At 46.9% G+C, this 27,726-nt stretch overlaps 1 protein-coding gene across 12 annotated transcripts in view; it reads right to left on the bottom strand.

Moving 5' to 3' along the window:
• The window catches only part of LOC137435167 (copine-3), a 186,612-nt gene that overhangs the window by 33,643 nt on the left and 125,243 nt on the right, over positions 1-27,726 (bottom strand). For all 12 annotated transcript variants that reach the window (XM_078784588.1, XM_078784592.1, XM_068128704.2 and 9 more), the window contains 5 exons: positions 24,866-24,991; positions 21,446-21,498; positions 10,344-10,470; positions 9,940-10,014; positions 6,196-6,267 (listed from right to left, as the gene is read on the bottom strand). In XM_078784588.1, the coding sequence (XP_078640714.1) occupies positions 6,196-6,267; positions 9,940-10,014; positions 10,344-10,470; positions 21,446-21,498; positions 24,866-24,991 (453 nt within the window). The remainder of the gene's footprint in view (positions 1-6,195; positions 6,268-9,939; positions 10,015-10,343; positions 10,471-21,445; positions 21,499-24,865; positions 24,992-27,726) is intronic.

Raw genomic sequence — 27,726 nt, 5'->3', positions numbered from 1 at the left:
CACATTAGCTCATATTTTTCTCTTTCTGTTTTGCAGATTAACCCTTCATCATGTCAAAAAGAAGGAAATGGAATGATGACTATGTGCGCTTTGGTTTCACTTGCATAACGGGAAATGATGGCTTGCAAAAACCCCAGTGCACTCTTTGTAGTGTTGTGTTTTCCAACTCAAATCTGAAACCATCCAAGCTTCAAGAGCACTTCAAGAACAAGCATGGCGGAGCTGATGTTGAAGGACATGATGTTGGGTCATTGAAAATCAAAAGAGCTCGTTTTGATTCTGTAGGAACTCTTCCAAAGTTAGGTTTCGTTTCTGTTGAAAAACCACTACTTCCTGCTTCATACCAAGTGGCTTATGCAGTGGCCAAATCCAAGAAGCCCCATACAATTGCAAAATATCTCATCAAGCCATGTGCACTGGAAATGGCAACAACTATCCTGGGCAAAGAAGCAAGAAAAAAATTTGAACAGGTGCCACTATCAAATAATGTCATTCACAACCGAATCAGTAATTTGAGTGAAGATATTTTGGACCAAGTCATCTCAGATATCAGAGCTAGTCCTCTTAAAATCTCTATTCAGTTGGATGAGTCAACTGATGTCTCCAGTTGTCAACTCATCACATTAGTGAGGTATGTAAATGATGGTGCTGTGAAGGAAGATTTCCTGTTTTGTGAAGATTTGAAAACAAGCACAACTGCAAAGGATGTGATGCAGCTGGTGAAAGACTTCTTTGCCAAACATGATTTATATATCAAAGTCATTGGTTCTGTGTGCACTGACGGGGCACCTGCAATGCTTGGAAATAAATCTGGCTTTTCTGCATTGATCAAAAAGGAGATTCCAGACTTGCAAGTTACCCATTGTTTTCTTCATCGGCATGCTTTGGCATCAAAAACATTGCCTCCAACTTTGAAGAAAGTCCTTGATGCTTGTGTGAAGATCATAAACTGGATCAGGGGGTGAGCTTTGAACCATCGCATCTTCAAATCATTTTGTGAAGATCTGGGAAGTGAGCATTCAGTTTTGCTTGTCCACACAGAAGTCCGTTGGTTGTCACGCGGACAAGGTTTAACCCGCTTCTTTGAACTGCGGGAAGAAATCAAAGTTTTTCTGGAAGAGCGTGAATGTGATCTGGTTGGGGCATTGGAATCACAGCAATTCGCCCAAATGCTGGCTTACTTAGCTGACATTTTCACTCGTATGAATGACCTGAGTGCTTCTCTTCAAGGAAAAGGGATAAACATATTGAAGGCTTGTGAAAAGTTGAATGCCTTCAAAGAAAAGTTACGTCTTTGGCGTCAAAGGATGGAAAGAGGCAATCTCTCAAATTTTCCTTCACTTGAAGAGATGGTTGATGATGCTGGATCCATAACTCCTACTGTACGTGAATAAATTGTGGCTCATTTGGAAATGCTGTCAGAATCGTTTGATGGATATTTTGCTGCTGGAGACCTGAAGATTTCAGAAGAATGGATCATGAATCCATATTCCTACACTTTGGAGAAAATGTCAAATTATGAAGAACTGAAGGAAGATCTCATTGATTTGCAGACAAATCGAGCTCTTGAAATGCAATTTGAAAGCAAGACTTTGGAGGAGTTTTGGTGTGCAGCACTGGATATGTTCCCAAGACTTGGTGGAAAAGCACTCCGTGTCCTCATTCCATTTGCAACGACATACTTGTGTGAATCTGGATTCAGTTCTCTTTTGTCAATCAAGACAAAATCTAGGAATCGCCTGAATCCACAGGCAGACCTGCGGATCGCAGTCAGCAAGAAAGTTCCACGTTTTGACAAAATCATGAAAGAGAAGCAGGAACAAAGAAGTCATTGAATTTTATGTTCACAATTGGGATTGATTTTACTGTTTCATTTTTTTCCTGAATAAATTAGAATCTAATTGCTCAATTTATATTTGCATTTCATGCACCGAGTTAAAATCTTATTTTTTAGTTCAAATTGTTCACCCACAGTATTGTATGTGGTACAATTTGTGGTTCAAAAATATAGAAGTCATTGAATTTTATGTTCACAATTGGGAATGATTTTACTGTTTCATTTTTTTCTGAATAAATTGGAATCTAATTGCTCAATTTATATTTGCATTTCATGCACTGAGTTAAAATCTTATTTTTTAGTTCAATTTGTTCACCCACAGTATTGTATGTGGTTCAATTTGTGGTTCAAAAATTTGACTTCATCTTCAAATGTGATATTACTTTTGTAGGGGGTGCGAACATTAACCAAATATTTCCTATACTAGGGGTGTGGGGCATAGAAAAGGTTGGGAACCACTCTTCGACAGCGACAGAGCCAATGGTGGCGTAAACCTTAAAAAACCATCGACCTTAAAAAAAAAAAAACTATTAATTTTTTTTAAAGTTAACTTGCACTTCATCTCCACATTGGTTGTGCTTATAATCTACTAGCAGGGGTACCCGGAATTTCCCAGTGTTGTTCTAATCCTGTTGGTATTTTGAAGGAATAAATTATTTTACATTTCCCAACACCCACTAAGGAATGGGGCCGGGCTCATTTAATATTACCTTTCATATGGCTACAAACTACAAAGGCTTAGGCACTATAGAGCAATTGAAAAAAAGAAAAATACAATTTTTTTTTTTTTTTTCCAAAATTTTCAAAAAGGTTCTTTGTTTTCTTCCTAAAACACTCCTTGGCACTCACTGATCAACCTCTGAAAGTTTGATGAAGATCCATTCAGCCATCTGACAAAAATAGGGGGAATGCCCTGAGCTCACCTGGTAGAATGGCGGTAGGCATGGATGACCTACAAAATACGTAATGGAGAAGAAAGTAAATACCTCTTTTGGGGGGCAAACCCCTGATTTTTTAAAATGCTGCGAACAAACTTTAGTACATCATGGATGATGAAGGTCGTCGTCAAGATTAATTAAAATTGTGTTTGTAGTTTCGGAGAAGATCCGAGTGTTTACATACAACCTGACTGACTCACTCAATGACTGACGCAATGCTAATACCTCACCTGAACTTTTGTTCAGTTGAGACAAAAATGGCAACATACAGACACTCTTTTGTAGTATATATATATATTGTTGTGGATTCGGGGGCCGGCGCTCCCCTTACCAAGGGGGGGGGGGGTTAATCCCCTTGTCTTTTAAGCTGCCCCCCCCCCCCCCCGATCCTGGAAATTATAACGCTCCTTTCCGGTCGAGATTGGCCAGGGTGATTGGTCAATGGAGTCCCAAATACCTGCATACCAATCCGACCGCAAAGCAGGGAGATAATTCCCGCCCGGACCGCGGACAAGATGGAAATTGCCGAGCGGTTAGCAATCCGAAGCCCGAGCCATTAACAAAGGAACTAAACCCGATCCTGAGCGGTTGGCCAAATCGTGCCACAGGTACTCAATTGAGAAAAGACGCCAACGATCGAATGAGAGGAAATCAGAGTAAAGGGAAGAACAAATAAGATTTATTAATTATGTACAATAACCCAAGAAAGAGGAAACGAAAGGGGAAGAATGTACAAGAAGAAGAGCAAAAGGACACAGGGCAAGCTTATCTATACAGTCTTACTTAACCCCAGGACAAAATAGACAGACTTACACGGGAGGGTAGTGGTAGGAGGAGAAGGGTCCAGGCAGATGGTAGGCGTCGAGGTCCGGCTCCAGGTTCACTCGAGTCCGGCTCCGGGTGTTGACTCGTACCGCGGCAAAGAACGGCCGGCAGCTTCGCGTGGCGTTGGCGCACGACCGGACCTTTTAGATATAGCGGGGGACTGGGATGCTGCGTACGTAATATGTGCGCCTGCTGCCTCTCTCTCTCTCAATGTTCATACGCGCCTTTCAAACGAGATCATTAATCACCAGGTGCGCTCCGCGCATTCCGTACCTGTCGAGCTCTCCCCGCGCAGTCCTCTCGTCAGTCTTTTCACAATGGCCTCCCCTCGCGCAGTCCTTCAGAGGGCTTTTCGTGCGCGCTTATATGGGCAAGCCCAGCGAACCCTCTGGAAGCTCCAGCCATGCCCTTACCAGGCCATCCCACCTCAGCCCTGATAGGTTCGCGAGGGCTCACCGGCCCCGCCCTCGATGGCTCGTGGACGAGGCCACACCTCTTCTCGTGGCTCTGCCCCATCTTTCCTCGAGCCGACAGCGTGTTCAATGGCGTTTTGAGCGAGGCAACGAACGCTGCTGGCAAGCGACGGCGCGTCATAGAATTGGGAGGGACAAGCCTCGACTGTAGGGGCGCATACTGGCGTAGCTTGGAGAGAGAGCGGCTGGCAAAGAGGCGAATGGGGCCTATCTTATTTAATTAATGCAACGCAGATTCAACTATTGGGAACAGAGCCTTAACTAAACACAGACTAGGGAAATAACTGAAAGTTCCTATGGTGTCCTACGTGTTGCTTGTGGACTAACTATGGGTGCTCCGATTACCTTTACAAAGGCAATATTTACAAGAGTTATTATTTACAAGTATTTACAAGTGAGGGGTTCTAAAACCGCAACAATATATATATTAGGAGGTAGAACCAAAGGTGTGAGGAAGGGGGGTGGGAGGGGGGGGGAGCGCATAAACAGCAATACAGCTTGGCAAAATAAAATAATTCTCAGTTTAAAAATTTGAGCTCTACTGACCTCAAGTATCTCATGTGGAGTGACAGTTTTCGGTTTCGTTCTTTAGAATCACATCTATATTTTTCCAAACCGTCCACCTCCCATCCCTTAATCTCCAATAAACACTCCCTTTTCCATACCAATGAGGCGTGGTTAATTTATACTTAAGCTTATGAGTTCCAATCAATAAGGATCATTCTTATTGCAGCAATTTGTACCAGAACGTTTCTCAGACACTACATTTGCACCACGTATAAATCTTGATCAGATGGGAACACAGAATGGAACGTTTTCAAAAGCTTTAATTTACAAAAATAACGTATTACTAAATCCAAGAAGCACGTCCACCTGAACTAGAACCTTCCACCTGAACCTTCTGGGCCCTGTGCTTTTTCTGGTCTTCATCAATGATCTCTCTGACTCTCTTGAAAATCCTCTGTATCTCTTTGCTGATGACGCTACTCTCTGTCGCTCCATTCTTCATCCCTCAGATTGGCAGGCTGCAGCCTCCTCACTCTCTGCAGACCTGGACAAAATCACAGACTGGGCAAACAAGTGGAACATGTCTTTCAATCCTGACAAATCTCACACTCTTACGATGTCTCTCCGAAAAGACCGACTGGACAACCCTCCCATCCACTTTCTGAATAATCCTCTCCAAGAAGTTCTGTCACTCAAGCTTTTGGGTCTCACTATCTGCCATGGGAAAACCACATTTCAAATCTGGCCTCCAAAGCCAGTCGCCGACTGGGCATCCTCCGTCGTGCGAAGTCCTTCCTTGGCACACCTGAGCTCCTCACCACATACAAGGCTTTCATCCGCAGCTCAATGGAATACTGCTCTCCCCTCTGGGCTGGTGCTCCTGCCTCACACCTAGCTCGTCTTCACGCTGTTGAAACCAAAGCATTCAGAATCATTGGAATCTCCCACGATGAAGCTAACTCCAAGGGCCTCTCACTCACTCACCGCAGGCAGGTTGGTGGTCTTTCCGTCTTCTACCGACTCCTCTCTGGCCTTGCCCCCCCAGCTCTCTCTGGGCTCTGTCCCGCAAATATTCCTACAGGTCGCACAAGATCTGCCTGCAACCCTCGTATGGTTAAACTGCCAAAATCAAGACTCTCTGCTCACCTTCACTCCTTCATTCCTCTTTTCTCCCGCCTCTGGAACAAACTCCCTCACTCTCTTCAATCCCACTCCACCCTCCAGGTCTTTAAAACAGCTGTTCACCACCATCTCTTATCTTCCCCCATCCAAAACCTTGATCTTTTCTACCCCGCTAATTTCACCCCAATTCCACTTTTTTGAAATACCAACTTCTGTCCTGGAAGTCCTTGGTGTCGTGTTTTATACTTCTCCCTCCCCCCCCCCCCCCCCCCCATTCCCACGCCTCCTCCCCCCAAGCCCTCTCCCTTCCACACATCTCCCTGCTCTCAAATGTTGTGTTTGTGTGCTTCCCCTTCTCTCCCCATCTTGTCTTCCGCTCCCTCTTTTTATATATTTTGTTTGTCTGGTTGATTTGTTTGTGAAGTAAATGTTAGCTCTTTCACGAGCCTCGATTCAGTATACAAAAAAAAAAACCAAAAAAAAAAACCCTTGCCTTGTTATCGAGTTTTCGCGCTGCCACGTCCAGTTTTAATATGCGGTTATCCTTCTTCTCCTCGGCCACGATCTGAAAAGCAAATCAGTCAATATGGTGAGCATTTTGTCTTTTCTTTATCAGTGTTTCTCTCAAGCTTGTACAATTCCACAAGATAACTAAGTACATAAGTAGGCTAACAAGTAAATAAGCAAATAAATGTTATTCAGGTTCACATAGTTATAGTTTTAAAGACTTTGCTTTTGGAGAGTGCGGTTATTGTTCAGATCTTTATAGGATATCTAAGGTTGCTTAGGTGCCTCATACACTACATGACCAAAAGTATGCGGACACCCCTTCTAATTAGTGGATTCGGCTACTTCAGCCACACCCATTGCTGACAGGTATATATAATCAAGTACACAGCCATGCAATCTCCATAGACAAACATTGGCAGTAGAATGGGCCGCACTGAAGAGCTCAGCGACTTTCAATGTGGCATCGTCATAGGATGTCACCTTTCCAACAAGTCAGTGTGTCAAATTTCTGCCCTGCTAAAGCTGCCCCGGTCAACTGTAAGTGCTGTTATTGTGAAGTGGAAACGTCTAGGAGCAACAACAGCTCAGCCACGAAGTTGTAGGCCACACAAGATCACAGAACGGGACCGCCGAGTGCTGAAGTGCATAAAAATTGTCTGTCCTCAGTTGCAACCCTCACTACCGAGTTCCAAACTTCCTCTGGAAGCAACATCAGCACAACAATTGTTCATCGGGAGCTTCATGAAATAGGTTACCATGGCCGAGCAGCCGCACACAAGCCTAAGATCACCATGCGCAATGCCGAGCGTCGGCTGGAGTGGTGTAAAACTCACCGCCAATGGATTCTGGAGCAGTGGAAATGCGTTCTCTGGAGTGATGAATCACGCTTCACCATATGGCAGTGCGGCGGACGAATCTGGGTTTGACGGATGCCAGGAGAACACTACCTGCCCGAATGCATAGTGGAAACTGTAAAGTTTGGTGGAGGAGGAATAATGGCCTGGGGCTGTTTTTCATGATTCGGGCTAGGTCTCTTAGTTCCAGTGAAGGGAAGGGAAATCTTAACGCTACAGCATACAATGACATTCTAGATGATTGTGTGCTTTCAACTTTGTGGCAACAGTTTGGGGAAGGCCCTTTCCTGTTTCAGCATGACAATGCCCCCATGCACAAAGCGAGGTCCAAACAGAAATGGTTTGTTGAGATCAGTGTGGAAGAACTTGATTGGCCTGCACAGAGCCCTGACCTCAACCCCATCGAACACCTTTGGGATGAATTGAAACGCTGACTGCGAGCCAGGCCTAATCGCCCAACATGAGTGCCCGACCTCACTAATGCTCTTGTGGCTGAATGGAAGCAAATCCCCACAGCAATGTTCCAACATCTAGTGGAAAGCCTTCCCAGAAGAGTGGAGGCTGTTATTGCAGCAAGGAGGGGTGGAGGAGGGGGAAGGGACAACTCCACATTAATGCCCATGATTTTGGAATCAGATGTTTGATGTTGGGGTGTCCACATACTTTTGGTCATGTCGTGTACCTTTCCAAGATATGTATTGTTGCATGAACGGTCATAGGGTGTAACAGGAGTAAGATAGACTGTAGTTATGTCATTAATAAACGTCCAGCACATGACAAGTGTGTGGTTTCTGTGTAAATTAAAGGACATGTGTCGAAATGTGTTCGGAAATCGATAAACATGAACCCTCCTTTTCATAATGTGTTTAAAGCCCTCCCCCATCAATACTTTAAATCGTTCCCTTCGTAATCTGTATGTATTTGCTTAATAAATCTTTTCCATCTCCGCAAGCCACTAAATCTCACCCTCCTCACCCCCCTTCGAGGAAGAGAAAAGCAAAACCTTGCACAATGTGCAAGATAAGAGTCACGCTGAGACCGACAGTCTCAATAACCTAAAGCTGCTCAAAGCTGTAAGGAACCTCAGAAGCCGCTGGAAACTACGAGAAGCTGGGAGGAGAACCAACGGGGTGACGCACAATCATGGGAGTTATAAAAGGCTGAGAGTCCACAGTTTAATGGAAACATACACAAACAGACACACTAACATTTTTAGTTGTTACAATTTATTAAACTAGTGCACCTGCTCACAACAGGCAGGGCAGTGGGTCATGTTATTATTCTTATTATTATTGCCAATTATTGTAACTATTACTTATGTGGTATCAGGTCTTTGAAAATATTCAAGTATCCAAGGGTTCGAAGGAAAGTATCCGAGCGGGGTTGTATCCAAGCGGGGTCATATCCAAGCGGGGTCGTATCCAAGCGGGGTCGTATCCAAAGCGGGGTCGTATCGAAAGCGGGGTCGTATCGAAAGCGGGGTCGTATCGAAAGCGGGGTCGTATCCAAAGCGGGGTCGTATTGAAAGCGGGGTCGTATCGAAAGCGGGGTCGTATCGAAAGCGGGGTCGTATCGAAAGCGGGGTCGTATCGAAAGCGGGGTCGTATCGAAAGCGGGGTCGTATCGAAAGCGGGGTCGTATCGAAAGCGGGGTCGTATCGAAAGCGGGGTCGTATCGAAAGCGGGGTCGTATCGAAAGCGGGGTCGTATCGAAAGCGGGGTCGTATCGAAAGCGGGGTCGTATCGAAAGCGGGGTCGTATCGAAAGCGGGGTCGTATCGAAAGCGGGGTCGTATCGAAAGCGGGGTCGTATCGAAAGCGGGGTCGTATCAAAAGCGGGGTCGTATCAAAAGCGGGGTCGTATCAAAAGCGGGGTCGTATCAAAAGCGGGGTCGTATCAAAAGCGGGGTCGTATCAAAAGCGGGGTCGTATCAAAAGCGGGGTCGTATCCAAGCGGGGTCGTATCCAAGCGGGGTCGTATCCAAGCGGGGTCGTATCCAAGCGGGGTCGTATCCAAGCGGGGTCGTATCCAAGCGGGGTCGTATCCAAGCGGGGTCGTATCCAAGCGGGGTCGTATCCAAGCGGGGTTGTATCCAAGCGGGGTTGTATCCAAGCGGGATTGTATCCAAGTGGGGTTGTATCAAAAGCGGGGTTGTATCAAAAGCGGGGTTGTATGAAAGCGGGGTTGTATGAAAGCGGGGTTGTATGAAAGCGGGGTTGTATGAAAGCGGGAAGGCGGAGGAAACCGGTCATCACTGCCAGCAGTTGTAAAGTGGCAGTTCTAGTTATTATTATTATTGCCAATTATTGTTACTATTAATTATGTTATATCAGGTCTTTGAAAATATCAGACCATGTCTCACTATTCTAAATTCCCCATAACAAAATTTACTTCCATGAGGGTGTTGTGGAGGGGGAGGGGCAATATCACAAGTCACAAGACCCCTTGGGGAGGGGGGATATTGTTGTTTAATAACAATAATATCATACTATCATCAGTGAAACTTTATAAAAGCAAAAGCTGGACTTGCAAGTGGGTGGAGCCGATGTTTCAGAAAGAATCCACTCGCCTTGTTCATGACAGACATTGAAGTGAAGAAGAAGCTTGAATAAAAAATTCTTCACTTTAACATCTGCCGTGAACAAGGTGAGTGGATTCTCGCCAAAACAACGGCTCTACTGTCTTGCAAGTCCAGCTTTTGCATTTATAAACTTTTACTGATTTAATTTGACTGGATGAATCATAACAACCTGCATCGATATATTATGCTATTGTAAGTAGAGTCGATATTACTTTTGTTATTGGAAGCGGCCTTGGAAATACACCACGGAAGCAGCAGGAAGGGTCATGTTATTAACATTCTTCCTATTTTACCGTAATCTGGCCCTTCCCAGCTGGCTTCCCATTCTTCAGCAGCAGTGGCCTTGTCAATTTCTTGCTTGAAACTATCTAAGATAAAAAGAGAATGGGATGCAAGTTAAGCCCCCCAACATCTGGATTAATCAAAATATATAATCACAAGAACCTTTTGGTCTGTTTTAATTTGACGTTTGCACCACAACTCACCATCACAGACACGGTGTGCTACCAAAAGTATACATATAGGTTCTGACATATAAAAAGTCTTTTCATACTAACAATACACATGAGAACAACTAATTAGAAACAAGACAGGGTGTTCTTAAGCAATGAAACATCTAATGCTTCTAATGTTTCACATTAATGGCCCACAGATTCAATCTCATGCCTTGAAGAAGCATCGGTGTCGAAACCCTCACCTGTGCAAGAGTACAATCCAATTGTCCCAGGAAGTCATCATCATCAAGAGAATATGTCTGGTTATCTATGTCGTAGAGGCCAAAGCGAAGTTTCTGCACCTGCTCAAAGTAATAATCCACATGCAGCCTGTGTAAAATAAATAAATAAACACGAATTAGATTATAGAAGTGAGCAACACCACCACGCCAAAGTAGAAGGAGAAGGGTAGGGAAGAGTCAATAAGGATGAAGAAAATAAACTTCACAGGTAAGGATGGAGGAAGACCTGAGATGGTGTTGTATTGCAAAGTCGAAGCCCTGACATTTAGAGTGGGAATGAGCATACGGAAGAAATTTGTTACACAAACAGGAGAAGAGAGGATCAAAGGAGGCGAGGTTCACAATAAGCCTGTATTTCAGGCGTTTTATAAATAAGGCGTTGCTAAGAAGAACACATGTGACTTGGAGGGATAGAAGGATGAAAGAGCAGAGATGCGGCAGCATAAAACAGAGGCCAGCAACTTGTCTAAGATCGGAGAGCAGCAGCCCATGCAGAGTTAGACCTAAACATTTTTCTTTTCACTGGCCAAATAGACCATAAAACATAAAACCTCGCTAGTCAGCAGAAAATTGCACCGATTCACCTCTCGAGACCAGCCATCAATATTAAACAGCTTCATCATGAAAGCAAGAAATTATATTAAAATAGTTAAGACCAAGAAAAATAAATTATGAGATTCTCGTCCAGGCTTTGCAAAAAAAAAAAAAAAACAGGAGGGGGCAAGCAGGATGATGATGACCTTACTATTGGATTTTTTTTTTTCCAAGATGGCCACCCACATGGTGAAGTCTACCAGACCAAAGACTAGCACTAACAAGAACACACTTCCCATATACCATTTTTAGTCCCCTACCGGTGTACACTGGAGGGGATTATAGGTTTGCACTCCATCCCTCCGTCTGTCCGTCCGTCCGTCCGTCCGTCACGCAAAGAACAGTTTTCCGGACTTTTTTTCTAAACTCTTAATGCTAATGATTTCAAACTTGGTACATGGTTTCCTCATGATAAGTTACAGATCAAGTTCGAACTTCACGACGTTTCGATCATTTTTGACAAAGTTATGGCACTTTGAACTTTGGGAATTTCCCCAACAGTTTTTCGGACTATAATTTGGAGTGCGGTAAGTCAAAGCTGTTAATATTCCTTGTTTCAACTCCAATTTACATTCTGTTTCCACTTTTAGTGAGAAGTAGGGGTCTGTGCAACTTTATTTGGTGCAACTCGGATAATTTTTAGCCGAGTTACCTCAGACCGTGAGTTGGTAATTATATAATTCACACAGTGCAATACGTGCAGGCTGCTCCACGGAGCGACCTTGCGGGCACTTTGAACTTTGGTAATTTCTCCAACAGTTTTCCGGACGACAGCTTGCCGGTAGGGGACATGTATTGCAGCGCAATACTCAGCATGCTTGTTAAAAGTTGGTCATGTACCGGATACGTCAATATCTACTGCAGCACTGTATGTTATATGACATGTGCTTGTACTACTGAACCGGCACTACATATATGCAGACTTGCACTACTGACCTGAGCTGTATGGTAGTTGTCGTCGATTGGCGATTCCTGGTCGAACTTCCCACTTGCAAATTTGTTGAAAATATCCCCCAAAGTCTGGATTCCGTCAAACACCGTACGAGCGCATCATTTTGTATGTGTGTGTGTTTGTGTGGGTGCGTGTGTTAAAACCTCTTAGCGTTGGTAAGCTGCCTGGAATGTTCCTTATTCAACATAATCTGGACACGAGGGCCGTTCCAGGATATTCATAGCTTACCCCTGCACCCTCCCCCGGGAACCGCCAGTGAACAGACCGCTCTCGCTATGATACAGAAACGAAACTGTTAGCAGCCATGGAGATAGTGAGAGTAATTCTGTCAAGACAACTAGGCTTTAGGCCTTCACTCACTGAAGTGCTGTATTCATGAGAAGACTTCCCTCCCACGCAGTGATGTCACCAAGAAGGTTTGAGGCCACAAGCTGGGCATCACTCAGGAGCTGGGTGACAATAGTAAGCAAACATACAACGTTTCTGCTGGTCAGGTGGGAGGAATCCTGGGCATAGAGCTGGGGAACACACGAGACTCCGCGCGTGCAGCCCGGGAGCAGATGAGACTCCGCACACGGACGTGGAAAAGGTGGGATCAACTCGACCGCAAATATCATATAATTGGTATGCAGACATATTTTTCTGGTGGCTCTAGAAATTTCAGGTTGGTCACACTGGTCTGCCTACCTCTTTAGTTTGAGTATTGAGGGGTAAGGAAAATATTGTTGCGGATATGAGGACTGTATATTTTTTTGATTGTGTGCTTTATTATTATTATTATTATTGTTTATTCTGCACCCCCTGCCTCCGGAGCTGTGTAAAGGTGAAAGGGCATCCCATAATTAGTCCACAAGCATACACGTCAGCCAATAATAGAATACCCCTGTTCGATAGTTATATCTTATTCTGTGTTTTAGAGTAAGGCTGTGTCTCCCATTAATTGAAGTACTCCATTGCACCAGTGAAAGAGAATAGATCCCCTTTCATTCCCATCCCCAAAATCTCCATTTCCTTTCACATCCCCTTTCGTCATTGCCGAGCCTCGATTGCCAATTACCTCCCCTCCAAAACCACCATTGAACAAGCGCTCGGGTCGGGGAAGAGGGGCGTGCCCGCCCGTCGCCATCAAGGGCGGAGCGAGAGGGTCGCGTGACCAACCAGGGCCGAGGTGAGCACACCGATGGGCGTGTCCTGAAGGCCGGCGGCTTGATCGCCGGAGGCGCTATAAAGGCGCGCGCGCAAGAAGCGGGGAGGTGGTCAGTTGGTTGCATTGGTTGCGTTGGGTCAGTCGGTGGTGAAGAGTCGGTGGTGAAGGTGGTCAGTGGTTGCGTTGGTTGCGGTGAGGAGTCGGTGGTGAGGAGTGAGTGGACCAAGAAAGAGTTGAGGGTTTGGACCAGACGAGTCAGACAAGTCCTGGGAAAGCAGCGGAGGCCACAGCAGCAACAACACCCAACAGCCACTTGGGGGCCTGGACGGCGGTTTTGAGCAAGGCCGTGAAGGAACGGCGGCTGCTAAACGCGCCGATCGTGCTGCAGGACCCCCTTGGACCTTCCTCTCCCTCCAGCCATCCATCTCCTGCCTTTCCACCCTTCTTGTGTACGTGAGTTTGTTTTGTTTGTTCTGTCCCTGGGTTAATTAAGTCTGTACAAGCTAGTATTTGCACTGTGTCACCTGCGTCTTATGTGTTGTAAATAAACGTGACTGCTTTCTTTTTGCTTATGTGTACAATAAACCCAATTACTCTTCTGTCCGTCTTCTCGTTTTATTCCTTTTCCTCTTTGCATTTCGTCGTTTTAGTCTTTTCCCAGATTGGGCAGCTGCGGTGCGATACGGCCAAAGTTCTGGGTGAATCGGGTGAGTCGGGGAACAACTGTTCGGTCGCGGAGCCTTCGCTCGGCAAAGTAACATCTAAACCGCGATCAGTAACAATTGGTGTCAGGAGTTGGGATTCGAACCTGGGACTAAATTTATTTAGCCCAAATTTTGGACACCAATTGTGTTATTACAGTAACAAATTGGTGTCGGGAAGTGGGATTGGACCCGAAGCGCGCTTAACGCGCTCAAAATTACGAGCTGCTGAAAAATTGTGTTTTAAAGAAATAAAACCCGAATTTTGAAATCGCGCCATGGCTGGTCAAGGCGATCGAATGCCGGTGGGTGAGCTAGAGGAGGGGTTAGGAGTAACCCAGGATCAAATGGAGGGGAGCAATGAGGAGGCGGTTGAGGGAGTATCAGACGCACAAAATGGCGGCCTCGCGCACGTGGTTACAGCGGCACCAAATAGCGCCGCGCCCTTTGTACCAACGGTGGAAGACGTGCAATCATTTATGGCTGAAATGGAGGCCCTTATGGCCGAGATGAGGGAGCAATTCAAAAATGACTTGGGAAACAAAATTGATGCAAAAACGAACGGAATGAGGGCCAATATGGAGCAGAGGGACAGAGACCGCATGGTGGGCGAGAGGGTCCCAGGGGTGCACGACGAGGTAACGTGGGTCGAGAAGCGCCGGTTGAGAGAAGCGGAGGAAAGCACGGGTACAATGACGGGGGTAGAAATCGCGACACGGGGTTTGGAAAAGCCGGCGACCGATGAGGTAGAGGGAATTTTATTAAAGCCAACGGTCGTCGAGGTGAATAAAGAAAAAGCAGTGCTGGGAATTAAAATTGAAGAGATGACGGAGGTAGCCCGGGAATTGCAGGGAGAAATGGATTATGTACAAAGTCCCTGCTTACATCACGATGCTGTGCTTAACCCGAATTGAAGTTTGCAGGTTTTGGTGCAGGGAGGAAGAAGAACCCCAAAGGTGAGACGTGCTGTATATTGTGCGGGGAGATTTTGTAAGAGGATGTTTGGCGACAAAATAATTTTCGCGCGCTTGGGATCGAGGAGGCATCCGGGCGTTGGTGAAGGGTCCCGTGTGAGTGGAAATGGCACGCGTGGGAGGAAAAAGTGTGCGTCGGCGAGTGGGTGTGTTATAAAGTGTGGGAGTGAAACCGAGTGCGAGCGAGAATGCACGTCGGGGTGTACGGAGTGTGACACAGGGAGTGAGAGCAATAAGAAGTGTGCGCAAGAGTGTGCGCGAGAGGTGTGGTGTGTAACAGGGAGAGCGTTGGTGGAATGTACGGACGGCGTTGGAACGCCGGGTTTTGTGAGGGTGAAAGGGGTAGCGTATGCGTGTGAGCAGGCCGGTGAAGCATCGACGGTAACCGGGTTAGCGGTTAGGGCGACGGATAGCCGATGCGAGCACTCGGGGCGCGGGGTGCTTTGTTGGGTGCGAGGCCCGGCGCGGGTCGATGCTGGGTCGCTTCTCTTCGAAGCGTCGTTGCCGATTCGGGCTTGGCCCCGCCCCGCACGGTCGAGTCCGGGCTTTGTCGGGCGAGGCGACCGGTCCGGTTCAAGGGCGAGTGGGAGGAAGCGGCACGGTGCCCCCTCGTGGGGACGGGGTTCCGACCGGGGGAGATTGAGCCATCGGGCCCGGGACCGCAAGGTGCCGCGCCGAGATGGTGCGTGGAACCTTGGCCCGACCAAACCACCTCCCTTGAACCGAAAGCCAGACGGATTCAACCTGCAGGCGACCAAACCACCCGAATTCATTGCTCGGCTTTACGAAGCCGAGTTTAATGATGTCATGACGCACCGAGGCTAGGACATAGTGGACGGTGATGATGATAATAGTGATAGTGGTTTTGATACGAAATTTAGAAAGTGAATAGAATTGGCAGTAAATAGAAAATTTTTGATTGGTTGGATTTGGACGAGCAAAATTGATAGTAGGACCTCCCCGATGTGGTGGGATGGCAACTCTGTCATCCCTCACAGGGGGGGCAAAGGAGCAATAGTTTATGGGGTGTATGGCAGTGAAAACTAGCCCGGGTAGGTTAGGATATTTTGTGTAGGGATCTAGCGAAAATGACATTAGGTGACGTTAAGGTTAGTTAGTGACTGACACCTGTAGTGGGGACGCAGGTAGAGTAGAGTGGATGATAATGACGTGGGAGCGCAATAGTTTAAAGGGGCGACTGGGAAGCGCAAGTTTCAGAGGGGAGTAGTTAGCTGAGATGATGCCGTGTGTTTGAGGATTGAACAGGTGTGATTGCACAGGTGTGCAACTGGACAGGTGGATGGAGCAGTGTATGAGTGAGTGAAGGTGATTGTGTATTGTGCTGACCAAATGGTCCAGGAAGAGGAGGAGGGTGCAGGTGGCACCAGGTGATTGCACAGGTGTGCACCAACAGGTGAATGGAATAAATAGGTGAATGGAGGACAGGTGTATGGAATAAATGGTATGGAGTATTGGAATGGATGGTCGTGGAGTGAGTATGGTGGAAATTGTGGAGTGGAGTGGATGGTGCGAAGGTGTGAATGGGGGAAGAGTGGACCCCCATCACGGATACCCGGGGCGGGTAGAGTAAGTGTTAGGTAGAGGGTACAGGTAAATTGTGGTTGGATATTGGCATCTGTGGTGCGGGTGAAAGAATGATCTGTGGATGGGTGCATTAGTGTTGTGGAAATGGCTGGGCGTGTAGCCTGTTAGTGTGTGTAGTTGGTTTGGGCACTCCACCACTGTGAGGATGTCGGCCAGGTGAGGCCGCAGGTGGGCTCTGGGAGCCGGTAGTTGTGGATGGGGCCCGAGGATCCGGAGGACGGACCCGGGTAGCCCAGTGCCAGAGGGCACCAAGGGGTGACAGAACCAGGAGGGGTCTTCCCCAGTTAGTTAGGTTAGGGTGAGGAGCTAGGTAAGCTCGGGTGGCAACTACAGTGGTGGAGGTGTGCAGGTGGGTAGACCTGCTGGGAGAGCTACACGTCGCAGCCCAGAAATTGTGCGAGGGCACCGGGAGATGAATCGGGGGAGTGAGACCCCAAATTGAGAAGCACCACAGTTTGGTCAATGGGAATTGGTTTTTAGAACCCATAGTGTAAGTTGGCCAATGGATTGGGGGGAAAGACCCCGGGTAGTGTAAAGTGTGTTAAAATCATTTAGAGGATAGTTAGGATGAAGGATCTCCTCGCACCATCTGCATCCACTCACCTGAGGTGACAGGTACTCCACACCATGCCATGTTTTGATTATTTTTTACTGTGCAAATGTTTGGATTGTGAGACGCATCATGACGTGGGTGTGACATTGTGCTTTGATGATTCCATCTCTTCCTCCTTATGAGGATTGATGACGAATTTGGTGATGGCAAATTTTGAAGTAGAGGGATTGTGGAGACGAATTTGGTATAGGAGAAATATGGGGAAGACGTGACAGTAGTGACGAATTTGTAAATGGGTAGATTTTGTAAATATGGGGTAAGGGCAAGGGTAGTGTAGGTGATAGGGGGGTGACGTACGGTAGGGACGAGCTTTTTCACTTCGCCCTCTGTACGCATTTCGCCTTGCATTGCCTTATTGATGTGTACCCTTGTGACCTTACCCCTCGCTCAATTGTCTCTTTTGTCTCCCACATGACCTGTGCGCCATTGGGCGCCGAGGGGAGCGTGCGTGGGTCGGCCATTGTGCGCCCGAAATTCCCAGAACCAGCTGTCTGCATCGATGCACCACATTATGGACCACATGCCTGTGGCCGAGCACCACTTATGGACCCCATGGGTTGGGGCATGGCCCCTCTGCTGGAACCGGCCATGAGGGCCCGAAATCTTGCTGGCGGACCTTGGCCACAGGGCACCGATGCCCCACAGGTGAACCACACGTAGTCGGCCCTGTGGGCCATAAATAAAGAAAATAAAAAGGACACATTGGGCACACTTTATTGCAAATAGGCCGCCAGTAAGAACATGAAAGAATGACAACATCTGGAAGAACAAATAATAATAACCAGCAGAGGGAGCCGAAGAGCAAGAGATCACCTGCAGGGTTAGGGGTTGTCGATTTTATTTTTATTGAACATGCATTGAACACTGATGAACTATGGTGACTGCACCGATTGGTGCTTGAGGGTGCTTGTATTGGTGCGTTTTTGGGTGCTTTAATGGTGCGTCGATGCAGAGCAGACTGTCTCCCCCCCAGAAAGAACAATCACAGGTCCTGGGTTAGTTTTGTAAATAAAAATAGCGTCATTGTAAATAATGCTCCCCACCGTCAGTGTATAGTTTGAAGACCAATTCCGCAATTCGGTTAACTGTTGGCGTAAGTCTGTTAGGCAGGGTGCAATGGAGCAGCGGGACACATTTATTTATGTTTTAAAACTGTCGCACTCAGGGTCAGGTTAAAAGTAGAGGGAACTACACCTACGTGTCACACTAAATAAAAGTTGTAGGCCCGGGAAGTGCCTAAGAGGAGGAGGGTGCAGTGTTGCGGATATGAGGACTGTATATTTTTTTGATTGTGTGCTTTATTATTATTATTGTTTATTCTGCGCCCCCTGCCTCCGGAGCTGTGTAAAGGTGAAAGGGCATCCCATAATTAGTCCACAAGCATACACGTCAGCCAATAATAGAATACCCCTGTTCGATAGTTATATCTTATTCTGTGTTTTAGAGTAAGGCTGTGTCTCCCATTAATTGAAGTACTCCATTGCACCAGTGAAAGAGAATAGATCCCCTTTCATTCCCATCCCCAAAATCTCCATTTCCTTTCACATCCCCTTTCGTCATTGCCGAGCCTCGATTGCCAATTACCTCCCCTCCAAAACCACCATTGAACAAGCGCTCGGGTCGGGGAAGAGGGGCGTGCCCGCCCGTCGCCATCAAGGGCGGAGCGAGAGGGTCGCGTGACCAACCAGGGCCGAGGTGAGCACACCGATGGGCGTGTCCTGAAGGCCGGCGGCTTGATCGCCGGAGGCGCTATAAAGGCGCGCGCGCAAGAAGCGGGGAGGTGGTCAGTTGGTTGCGTTGGTTGCGTTGGGTCAGTCGGTGGTGAAGAGTCGGTGGTGAAGGTGGTCAGTGGTTGCGTTGGTTGCGGTGAGGAGTCGGTGGTGAGGAGTGAGTGGACCAAGAAAGAGTTGAGGGTTTGGACCAGACGAGTCAGACAAGTCCTGGGAAAGCAGCGGAGGCCACAGCAGCAACAACACCCAACAGCCACTTGGGGGCCTGGACGGCGGTTTTGAGCAAGGCCGTGAAGGAACGGCGGCTGCTAAACGCGCCGATCGTGCTGCAGGACCCCCTTGGACCTTCCTCTCCCTCCAGCCATCCATCTCCTGCCTTTCCACCCTTCTTGTGTACGTGAGTTTGTTTTGTTTGTTCTGTCCCTGGGTTAATTAAGTCTGTATAAGCTAGTATTTGCACTGTGTCACCTGCGTCTTATGTGTTGTAAATAAACGTGACTGCTTTCTTTTTGCTTGTGTGTACAATAAACCCAATTACTCTTCTGTCCGTCTTCTCGTTTTATTCCTTTTCCTCTTTGCATTTCGTCGTTTTAGTCTTTTCCCAGATTGGGCAGCTGCGGTGCGATACGGCCAAAGTTCTGGGTGAATCGGGTGAGTCGGGGAACAACTGTTCGGTCGCGGAGCCTTCGCTCGGCAAAGTAACATCTAAACCGCGATCAGTAACAATATATATGTAAAACTAGCCAAGTTGCTTTGTCCATAACTCTATTCTGAAGAGTTTCTGCTGTCGTAGAATACCGTCGTGTCGCCGGTTATTAAGATCACGGGCAGCAGATAGCCGAACAGTTTTAACTCCGAGGCAGTCAAGCCAAAAATTGGCAGTCAGTCCGTCGTGCGGGCGAAGGAAACCAGGGTGCTTACCTGCATGGATGAAAGCCACATGGTTTATTCCTCGAACCCACAAACACAGAAACGAGACAAGGAAAATCCACAATACAAGAAATGAAATGCACAATAATAAATTTAATGAAATGAAGGCATGACAATAAAAATGAATGTTGAGGTAAAACTATAAATCTAACTCGAGGGACCCTCCACACTGACAAATATGGACAAGGGGAAAGATTTAAAAAAAATTTTTTTATTTGTCGGCCGACACTCAGCTCCGGCCTCAACAAGGACTTTTGGATGCTTGGTGGCTCTCAAACGAGTCCAGTCCGTCGGCAAAAAGACCGAGCGTCGATGCATTCACAATGGCGCCGGTCAACCACGCCAGCACCCCAAGCCACGAAGCGGCAGCAAGACATCCTCCTCTGTCATTCCTCACCAGAAGCACAGCGCAGCTTCAGCTTCCCCGAAGAGCACCACAGATCAACCACACCTCCTTCCACTTTATTCCAAGTGGCACGAAGGCTCCGAAATTCGCTCCAGCGGCCACGGGCACAGAGCAGCTGTCTGCCGGCGCAACCAGGACAAAGGAGAGAGCAAAACGCTCTTCTTCTTCCCTCGCAATTCTGCCCACGCAGCCAAGAGTTCCTCACTTTCTTCAAAAGCACACACAAATCCCAGCGCACCAAACGCACCAACAATGGCGAGCTTCTTGTTCGGCAAGCACAAAAACCAAGAGAGAGAGAGAGAGCGAGAGAGCAAGAGAGCGAGAGCGAGAGCGAGAGCGAGAGAGAGAGAGAGAGAGAGAGAGAGAGAGAGAGAGAGAGAGAGCGATTCTTCTTCCTCTGCAATCCTCAAACATTCTCACTCTGACGTCATACGACAAATCGCAAAGGCTCGGGGCGTGGCCTTTTCCTTACTCGGTTGATGGGTGGGGTTTAGTTGCCTGCCAGTTATGAACCTTTTGAGGTGGGGTTTAATTGTCGATCGGCAAATGTTCGGGTCCTGTCGGCCGTGGTGGGGCAGGGTTTAGCCCGATGGTGAATGTGCTGGGTTTCTGACAGCAACATGTCGGTATTGTTGGTTAATGGAGCTGATTTTTGATTGCCAGCCATAAAAACATCGGGGATTGATCACAGGGAGACGTAGACACTGGGGAAATTATCTTTAAACCCTACCTAATTAGCATGTCTTCACCCCCCCCCCCCACCCCCCCCTGTGTGAAGAACATAAACAACCTTAAGCTCACAGTTTCCCTGTACATCGAAATGTCCCCTTCGGGTCCACGGTCCATGTTAATACTACACAACCCCATCTCCACTATGGTATGTCATCACCTACAAACGTAACAATACAAATGGTACCATTAGAAAGATATAATCCATTTACTTGGTTGAAAAGATAAGAATTGATTTGCTTAGGAAAAAAATTGTTTGTTTAATCACAAACTTGCCTCTTTTAAAAGCCCGTGTTGCCCAAGATTGAGGAAGAAACAGAACCTCGAGCTTTAATACAACGGTTCCAACGGTAACATTTATTATTCTATGACAGTAGGACATGGGAGGAACACACAAAACGCAATATAGTAATCAATTGAGGCAATATAAAAATATATAAAATGCACACCGAAAGAGCACACACAAACAACAACCGCCACCACCACACCCACGATAACAACAATTACATGTTTAGAATGTCATTTTTCACATGTTTTACTTCATTTTACATCCTTGTTGCCACTCACAAATAGACATGCAATATGTTTGTGATGTACAACAAACATGATGTCTTTCAATTAAACCCATTAGTGAAGCGACGGGAGGCACACCGAGTGAAGTTAAAATAGGGAGCATGCCAACCTTTGTGAAAACTCTGGATCAAGAGAATTCATAATGCGTTCAGTGCGTTCGAGCTGCAAAGACATTGAAACATCATTGTTAATAATAATAACATACTGTAAAAAAGTATAAATGACCATTTTGTTACGACATGGGTAATCATCAGTTTTTAATACCTGTCATTAAAGCTGGGCACAGGTATGTTTTAACCCTTATCTGTCTGTCCGTTGGTTTGTTTGTTTCTGTCTCTGAACAGGATATCTCAAAAGGTTGTGGACGGATTCGGACGAAATTTGGCGGGGAGGTAACTTATGTGACAAGGATGAAATTATTAGATTTTGGTGAAGATCCAAATCCGGATACAATTTTTTTTTAGGTGATTCTTCACCATTGAGAGATCTGGCCAAAAACAATATATAGCACGATATCTCAAAAGGTTGTGGACGAGTTATGACAAAACTCGGTGGACGATTTAGGTAAGTCACAAGAACAAGCAGATTCGATTCTGGTTCAGGTCCGGATGCAGATCCGTCCTATCAGTGGGATACAAAACGTAAACTGTTCAAGCCTGGCAGAGGTATGTGCTCTACAGAGTGCCGTTCTCGTCGTTAATGTCACCACGCAGGTAAGCCAATCATTGTCACATTAAAAAGTAACAATATTAACAGAAGTTGGACGATATTTGAAATCATACTTCATTAATATTGCAGTAATAATAAATAGCCCCAAGTGGGCCGACAGTCATCTCTTGAGTTTGAGAGGAGGAACCCCACTGGGAGCCCCCCTGATCAGAAATCCAAAAATTTAAGAATGAGCGATTCTGTGGACCATCGAGTAGAAGGGCTGTATCGTGTTTCACAACAATCGGTTGGTAAACAAGCATTCTGAGTATTGCTCTGCAATACATGTCCCCTACCGGCAGTCTGTCGTCCGGAAAACTGTGTGAATTATATAATTACCAACTCACGGTCTGAGGTAACTCGGCTAAAAAATATCAGATTTGCACCAAATAAAGTTCATGAATGGTTGCACGGACCACTACTTCTCACTAAAAGTGGAAACAGAATGTAAATTGGAGTTAAAATGAGCCCGCAAGGTCGCTCCATGGAGTAGCCTGCACATATTGCACTGTGTGAATTATATAATTACCAACTCACGGTCTGAGGTAATTCGGCTAAAAATTGTCCAATTTGCACCAAATAAAGTTTATGAATGGTTGCACAGACCCCTACTTCTCACTAAAAGTGGAAACAGAATGTAAATTGGAGTTAAAACAAGGAATATTAACAGCTTTGACTTACCGCACTCCAAATTATAGTCCAGAAAACTGTTGGGGAAATTACCAAAGTTCAAAGTGCCATAACTTTGTCAAAAATGATCGAAACGTCGTGATGTTCGAACTTGATCTGTAACTTATCATGAGGAAACCATGCACCAAGTTTGAAATCATTAGCATTAAGGGTTTAGGAAAAAACGTCTGGAAAGCTGTTCTTTGCGTGACGGACTGACAGACAGAGGGACGGCGTGCAAAGCTCTAGTCCCCTCCGGTGTACACCAGTAGGGGACTAATAAGGGATGAGTAGGGATCCGAAGTTCGGGGATTAGCCTGCCCCCCTTCCCCCAGGGGCCCCCATGATCCAAAATTGAAAAAAATCAAAGCCCGAGCGATTGTGTCAGCCCGAGCGATACATCTGTAAAGTCTCAGAACAATCAGCCAGATGATAACGGAGTAGAAAAAATTGCAAACAAGCGTTACGCCTCGGCCCCCGTCGGGGAAGTGATGTGAGTTGACAAAGTGGAAGACGCAGAAAACATGCTATGATATGATATTTCGCTCACAAGGTTCAGACATACATGGAGGCGGCCATCTTGGATTTTGATATGGCGACCCAATTTTCAATAGCGTTCTTCCTTATGCCTAGCTACACCCACACACCAGATTAGAAGTTGGTACTTCGCTTATTTTTCAAGATATTCCGCTCACAAGGTTCAGACACACATGGCGGCGGCCATCTTGGATTTTGACGGTGGCCACCCAATTTTCAATAGCGTTCTTCCTTGTGCCGAGACACACCCAAACACCAGATTAGAAGTTGGTACTTCGCTTATTTTTCAAGATATTTCACTCACAAGGTTCAGACATATATATGGTGGCGGCCATCTTGGATTTTGACGTGGCGACCCAATTTTCAATAGCGTTCTTCCTTATGCCGAGATACACCCACACACCAAATTAGAAGTTGGTACTTCGCTTATTTTTCCAAGATATTCATCTCACAAGGTTCAGATAGTACATGGCGGCGGCAATCTTGGATTTTGACGTGGCGACCCAATTTTCAATAGCGTTCTTCCTGATGCCGAGATACACCCACACACCAGATTAGAAGTTGGTACTTCGCTTATTTTTCAAGATATTTCGCTCACAAGGTTCAGACATATATATGGTGGCGGCCATCTTGGATTTTGACGTGGCGACCCAATTTTCAATAGCGTTCTTCCTTATGCCGAGATACACCCACACACCAAATTAGAGGTTGGTACTTCGCTTATTTTTCAAGATATTCATCTCACAAGGTTCCACAAGTACGACGACGACGGCAAGTACGACGCTATTGAAACATACATGGCGGCGGCCATCTTGAATTTTGACGTGGCGACCCAATTTTAAACAGCGATCTTCTTTGTGCCTAGATACACCCACACACCAGATTAGAAGTTGGTACTTCGCTTATTTTTCAAGATATTCCGCTCACAAGGTTCAGACATACATGGCATCAGACATACATGGCGGCGGCCATCTTGGATTTTGACGTGGGTTGCACCCACACACCAAATTCGAATGCGGTCCTTCGCTTACGCATGCACGCACGCACGAACGCCCGCACGCACGCACGGACGGACGGACACACGGACGGAGGGGAAAACCAAAGTCCCCCTTTCGCTCCGCTGTGCGACGGGGGACAAAAAGTTAACAGACGGAGGGACGACCAGACATCATGGCCCATTTTATCAGTTTGTAGCGACCCATGGGTCCCCCAAAGCTCGAGACCAGCAACATAATCTCCTTGCCCCAGCCGGTGACGTAACCGGCGGACAAACCGCGGCGCCGAGGTTATAATTGCTTGCACCTGTCGGTCACATGACCACCAAAGCGTGCCTCGCCTGAGAGGCGTGGCTTTGGTTCTGACGTATGCTTTTTGGCTTGGATTATATGTATGCGAACCCGATAAACGGGCTTTCAGAGTTCCCGAGTTGATTATACATTAAACATCTTCTCGGACGAGTTTGTGTCTTGTCCGTCCCTTTGTCCGTCTCAAGCAGGAGCACTGCTCCTTCAAGTTCATCTCTTCGAGAATCGAGATGAGATGTCATAAAAAGATGATATTTAACAGTCCATATCCAACATATTCACCACAGGCTCGCTGGAACCTTTGGGCGTACCTCATGCCAGGATCCTCCACTCTCCTCAAGCATGACACAGAGAGGGTCCGACTTTGATCCGACATCCTCGTTCAACAGGCCTCGGCATGACAAGCTCAGCTCGACCTTCGTCACACATTGCGCCATCTAATGTACAAAGCAGTGCACACATCAAACACAAAATGATACATGCCAACAACTGCATATTTATCTATTTGGCACAATCTTCATATTCACAGACCTGAGGTGCAGTCTACACAGAGGCGCAGTATACATAGACCATGTGCAAATTTGTTTTTCAAGATCATTGGAATCTCACATGCTGAAGCTTCGTCATCGCATACAGGTCGGTGGCCTCTCTTTATTCGACCACCTCCTTTCCGTCTTGAACCCTTTGCCCTCTCTGTGCTTTGTCTCCCCCCTCCCCCTCATCCCCCACCCTGCTCAAGTTTCTGCAGGGTGCACACAGTCCAGCATAATCCCCCTTCTGGTGAAACTACCTAAATCCAGGGTCAATGCTCACCTCCACTCATTCATTCCTCCTTTTCCCCACCTGTGGAGCCAAATTTCACACTTTCTTCAATCTCATTCCTCCCTGCAACTTTCAGCACCACCACCCCCCCCCCCCCCCAACATAACCAATGATCTTCTCTACCAACTTCAAAGTCCCCCACCCCCAAGCCCTCCTTTGGTGTTTCCCTCCTCTCTCAACTGTTCCTTTTGTCCTGTTACATCCTGGTCCAGTACACTAGCTCGTCCACAAGCCTGGACTCTGTATTTGAAAAAAAAATACATACACATACACACATATATATATATATATATATATATATATATATATATATATTGTTGCGGTTTTGAGTTTGTACAATAAAGGTTAAATTTCCCCCTCATAGTTTAGTCACACAACAACATGCAGTCTCACGATAGTTGTTATTTCTTAGTATGTGTGAGCATAGTCCTTTTCCTGTGTTAGTCTTGCGTTGAGTAGAATAATGAGTAGGTCCTCCATTGCCTTAAGCTGCCTCCATTGCCTTATGCCGCCTCCATTGCCTTATGCCGCCTCCATTGCCTTATGCCGCCTCCATTGCCTTATGCCGCCTCCATTGCCTTATGCCGCCTCCATTGCCTTATGCCGCCTCCATTGCCTTATGCCGCCTCCATTGCCTTAGGCTGCCTTTGGCTTTTTGGCGCGAATTAACACGAGGCAGGCCTGGCAAATCGAGGCAAGACCGAATGAGGGCGGCGGAGAAGCTGACGGTAAGCGCGAGCCGCCAATCAGGGCTCGAAGGGAGTGGCTGCGGCACTGTGTCACAGGGTGTGGTTGGAACATTTGAGAGGGCTAAGGGCGTGGAAATAAAACCTGTTGCGCGAAGCCCCCCACGAGCAGTTCGGTCAGTTATGAGCTCGGGATGAGCAGTTCGGGGAGAGGTGAGCTTGCGCGTGGAGTTCTGCGAAGGGAGGAGCTGCACTAAGTTCTGTGAGAGTTGAGTGTTGTACCAGAGAAAAGACGCGCATGAACTAAGTATAAGCACTCTTACCAAATTGGACGCTCGGTTGAGCTTGAGGCCGAGCCTCTATTGGGTTACGTGAGTGATAGCGCGCCGGTAACTCAACGCGCTGTGGAAAGCCGCCGGGAGACGCGTAAATTCCCTCCCGCCTTCCTGCCTCATCTGCCCCTTTGTTCGAGAGACGCGCTACGAGGATCCCTTTCACCACCTGCTTGCCTTCATCGCAGGATGTGCTGTGACCGTGGAGAGCCACGCCGGGCGACGCCGTTCATGGACGATCAAGGCAGCACGTGAACACCATCCCACTTGCATTTCCCCTTTGTGAGTGTGATCGGGCCCGTGTCTGGGAATTATATAAGACTGCTTAAGTTCTGTTCTGTGTCTCTGCTCTCTACCAAATAATTGTAAAAAGTGTAAATAAACCTGTTATTCCTTTATTCGACCGTCTCGTCCCTTCCATCATTGACTAAGCGTGGTACGAAAAGAACCGCTCTAATTGGGTTCCAATATTAACGGTAACTGCACGGACCATGTGGTACGCAATCCGCTCGGTGTACCCAAATTACACGTGGCTCGTGCGAGGCTTGGTTCCCCGCTTCCGTGGCGGCACAGGTATTTAGGTACATGCGAGACTTGTCCCGAAACCCTACCTTGCGTTTGCCCAGAAGGGGCGTTTCAAGTCTCAGAACAAGGGGCTTAATGGTAGGAAGGGCGGTGGAAAACCGTAACTGTGTGTGTGTGTGTGTGTGTGTGTGTGTGTGTGTGTGTGTGTGTGTGTGTGTGTGTGCCTTTTGACTGGATCAAACAAAATCATGACCTCATTGTGCCCCAAATTGTCCCTTGCTCACTTATGTCTGCACGTACAACTATGGACATGACCACAAGGGATGACATGTGGCCAGCATTCGTTCTGCAAGATTAAAATGGTTACACAGAAGAGGTTTGTGGGTTAACTCCATTTCAAGACAGTTGTGCAAGACTGTTGCAATTCCTTCCACATCAAACAAAGTGTACAAGACTGCAGGCTGCCCTGTTAAGAGTTCCACTTTGAGTAATCAGAAATTTTATGAATCGTCCCACTTTTACAATTTGTCCGTTAATAAGGAGAAGGTAGCTGTGGGTTTACATTAGTTATTACAATGGCGTGGCAATGCCACCGATGCAGTGCCCCCTGCAGGTTAACACAGGTATTTGGAATTTGTTAATCCTCGAAAGGTACCAATGATAGCTTGCATTGGACACGGTGAGAACTTAATCATGTGACTTTCTTAAGGCCATGCATGCAATATCTACAAGGAGGGACAGCAAGTTATGGGAAAGCCAGGGTGCAATCTTAAAGGGGACGATGACAACCTTCAACCTTGAACGAGA

Source organism: Myxine glutinosa, chromosome 9 (genome assembly GCF_964187855.1).
Source record: "Myxine glutinosa chromosome 9, kmMyxGlut1.1, whole genome shotgun sequence".
NCBI lineage: Eukaryota > Metazoa > Chordata > Myxini > Myxiniformes > Myxinidae > Myxine > Myxine glutinosa.
This window is presented reverse-complemented; position numbering and strand designations above follow the sequence as displayed.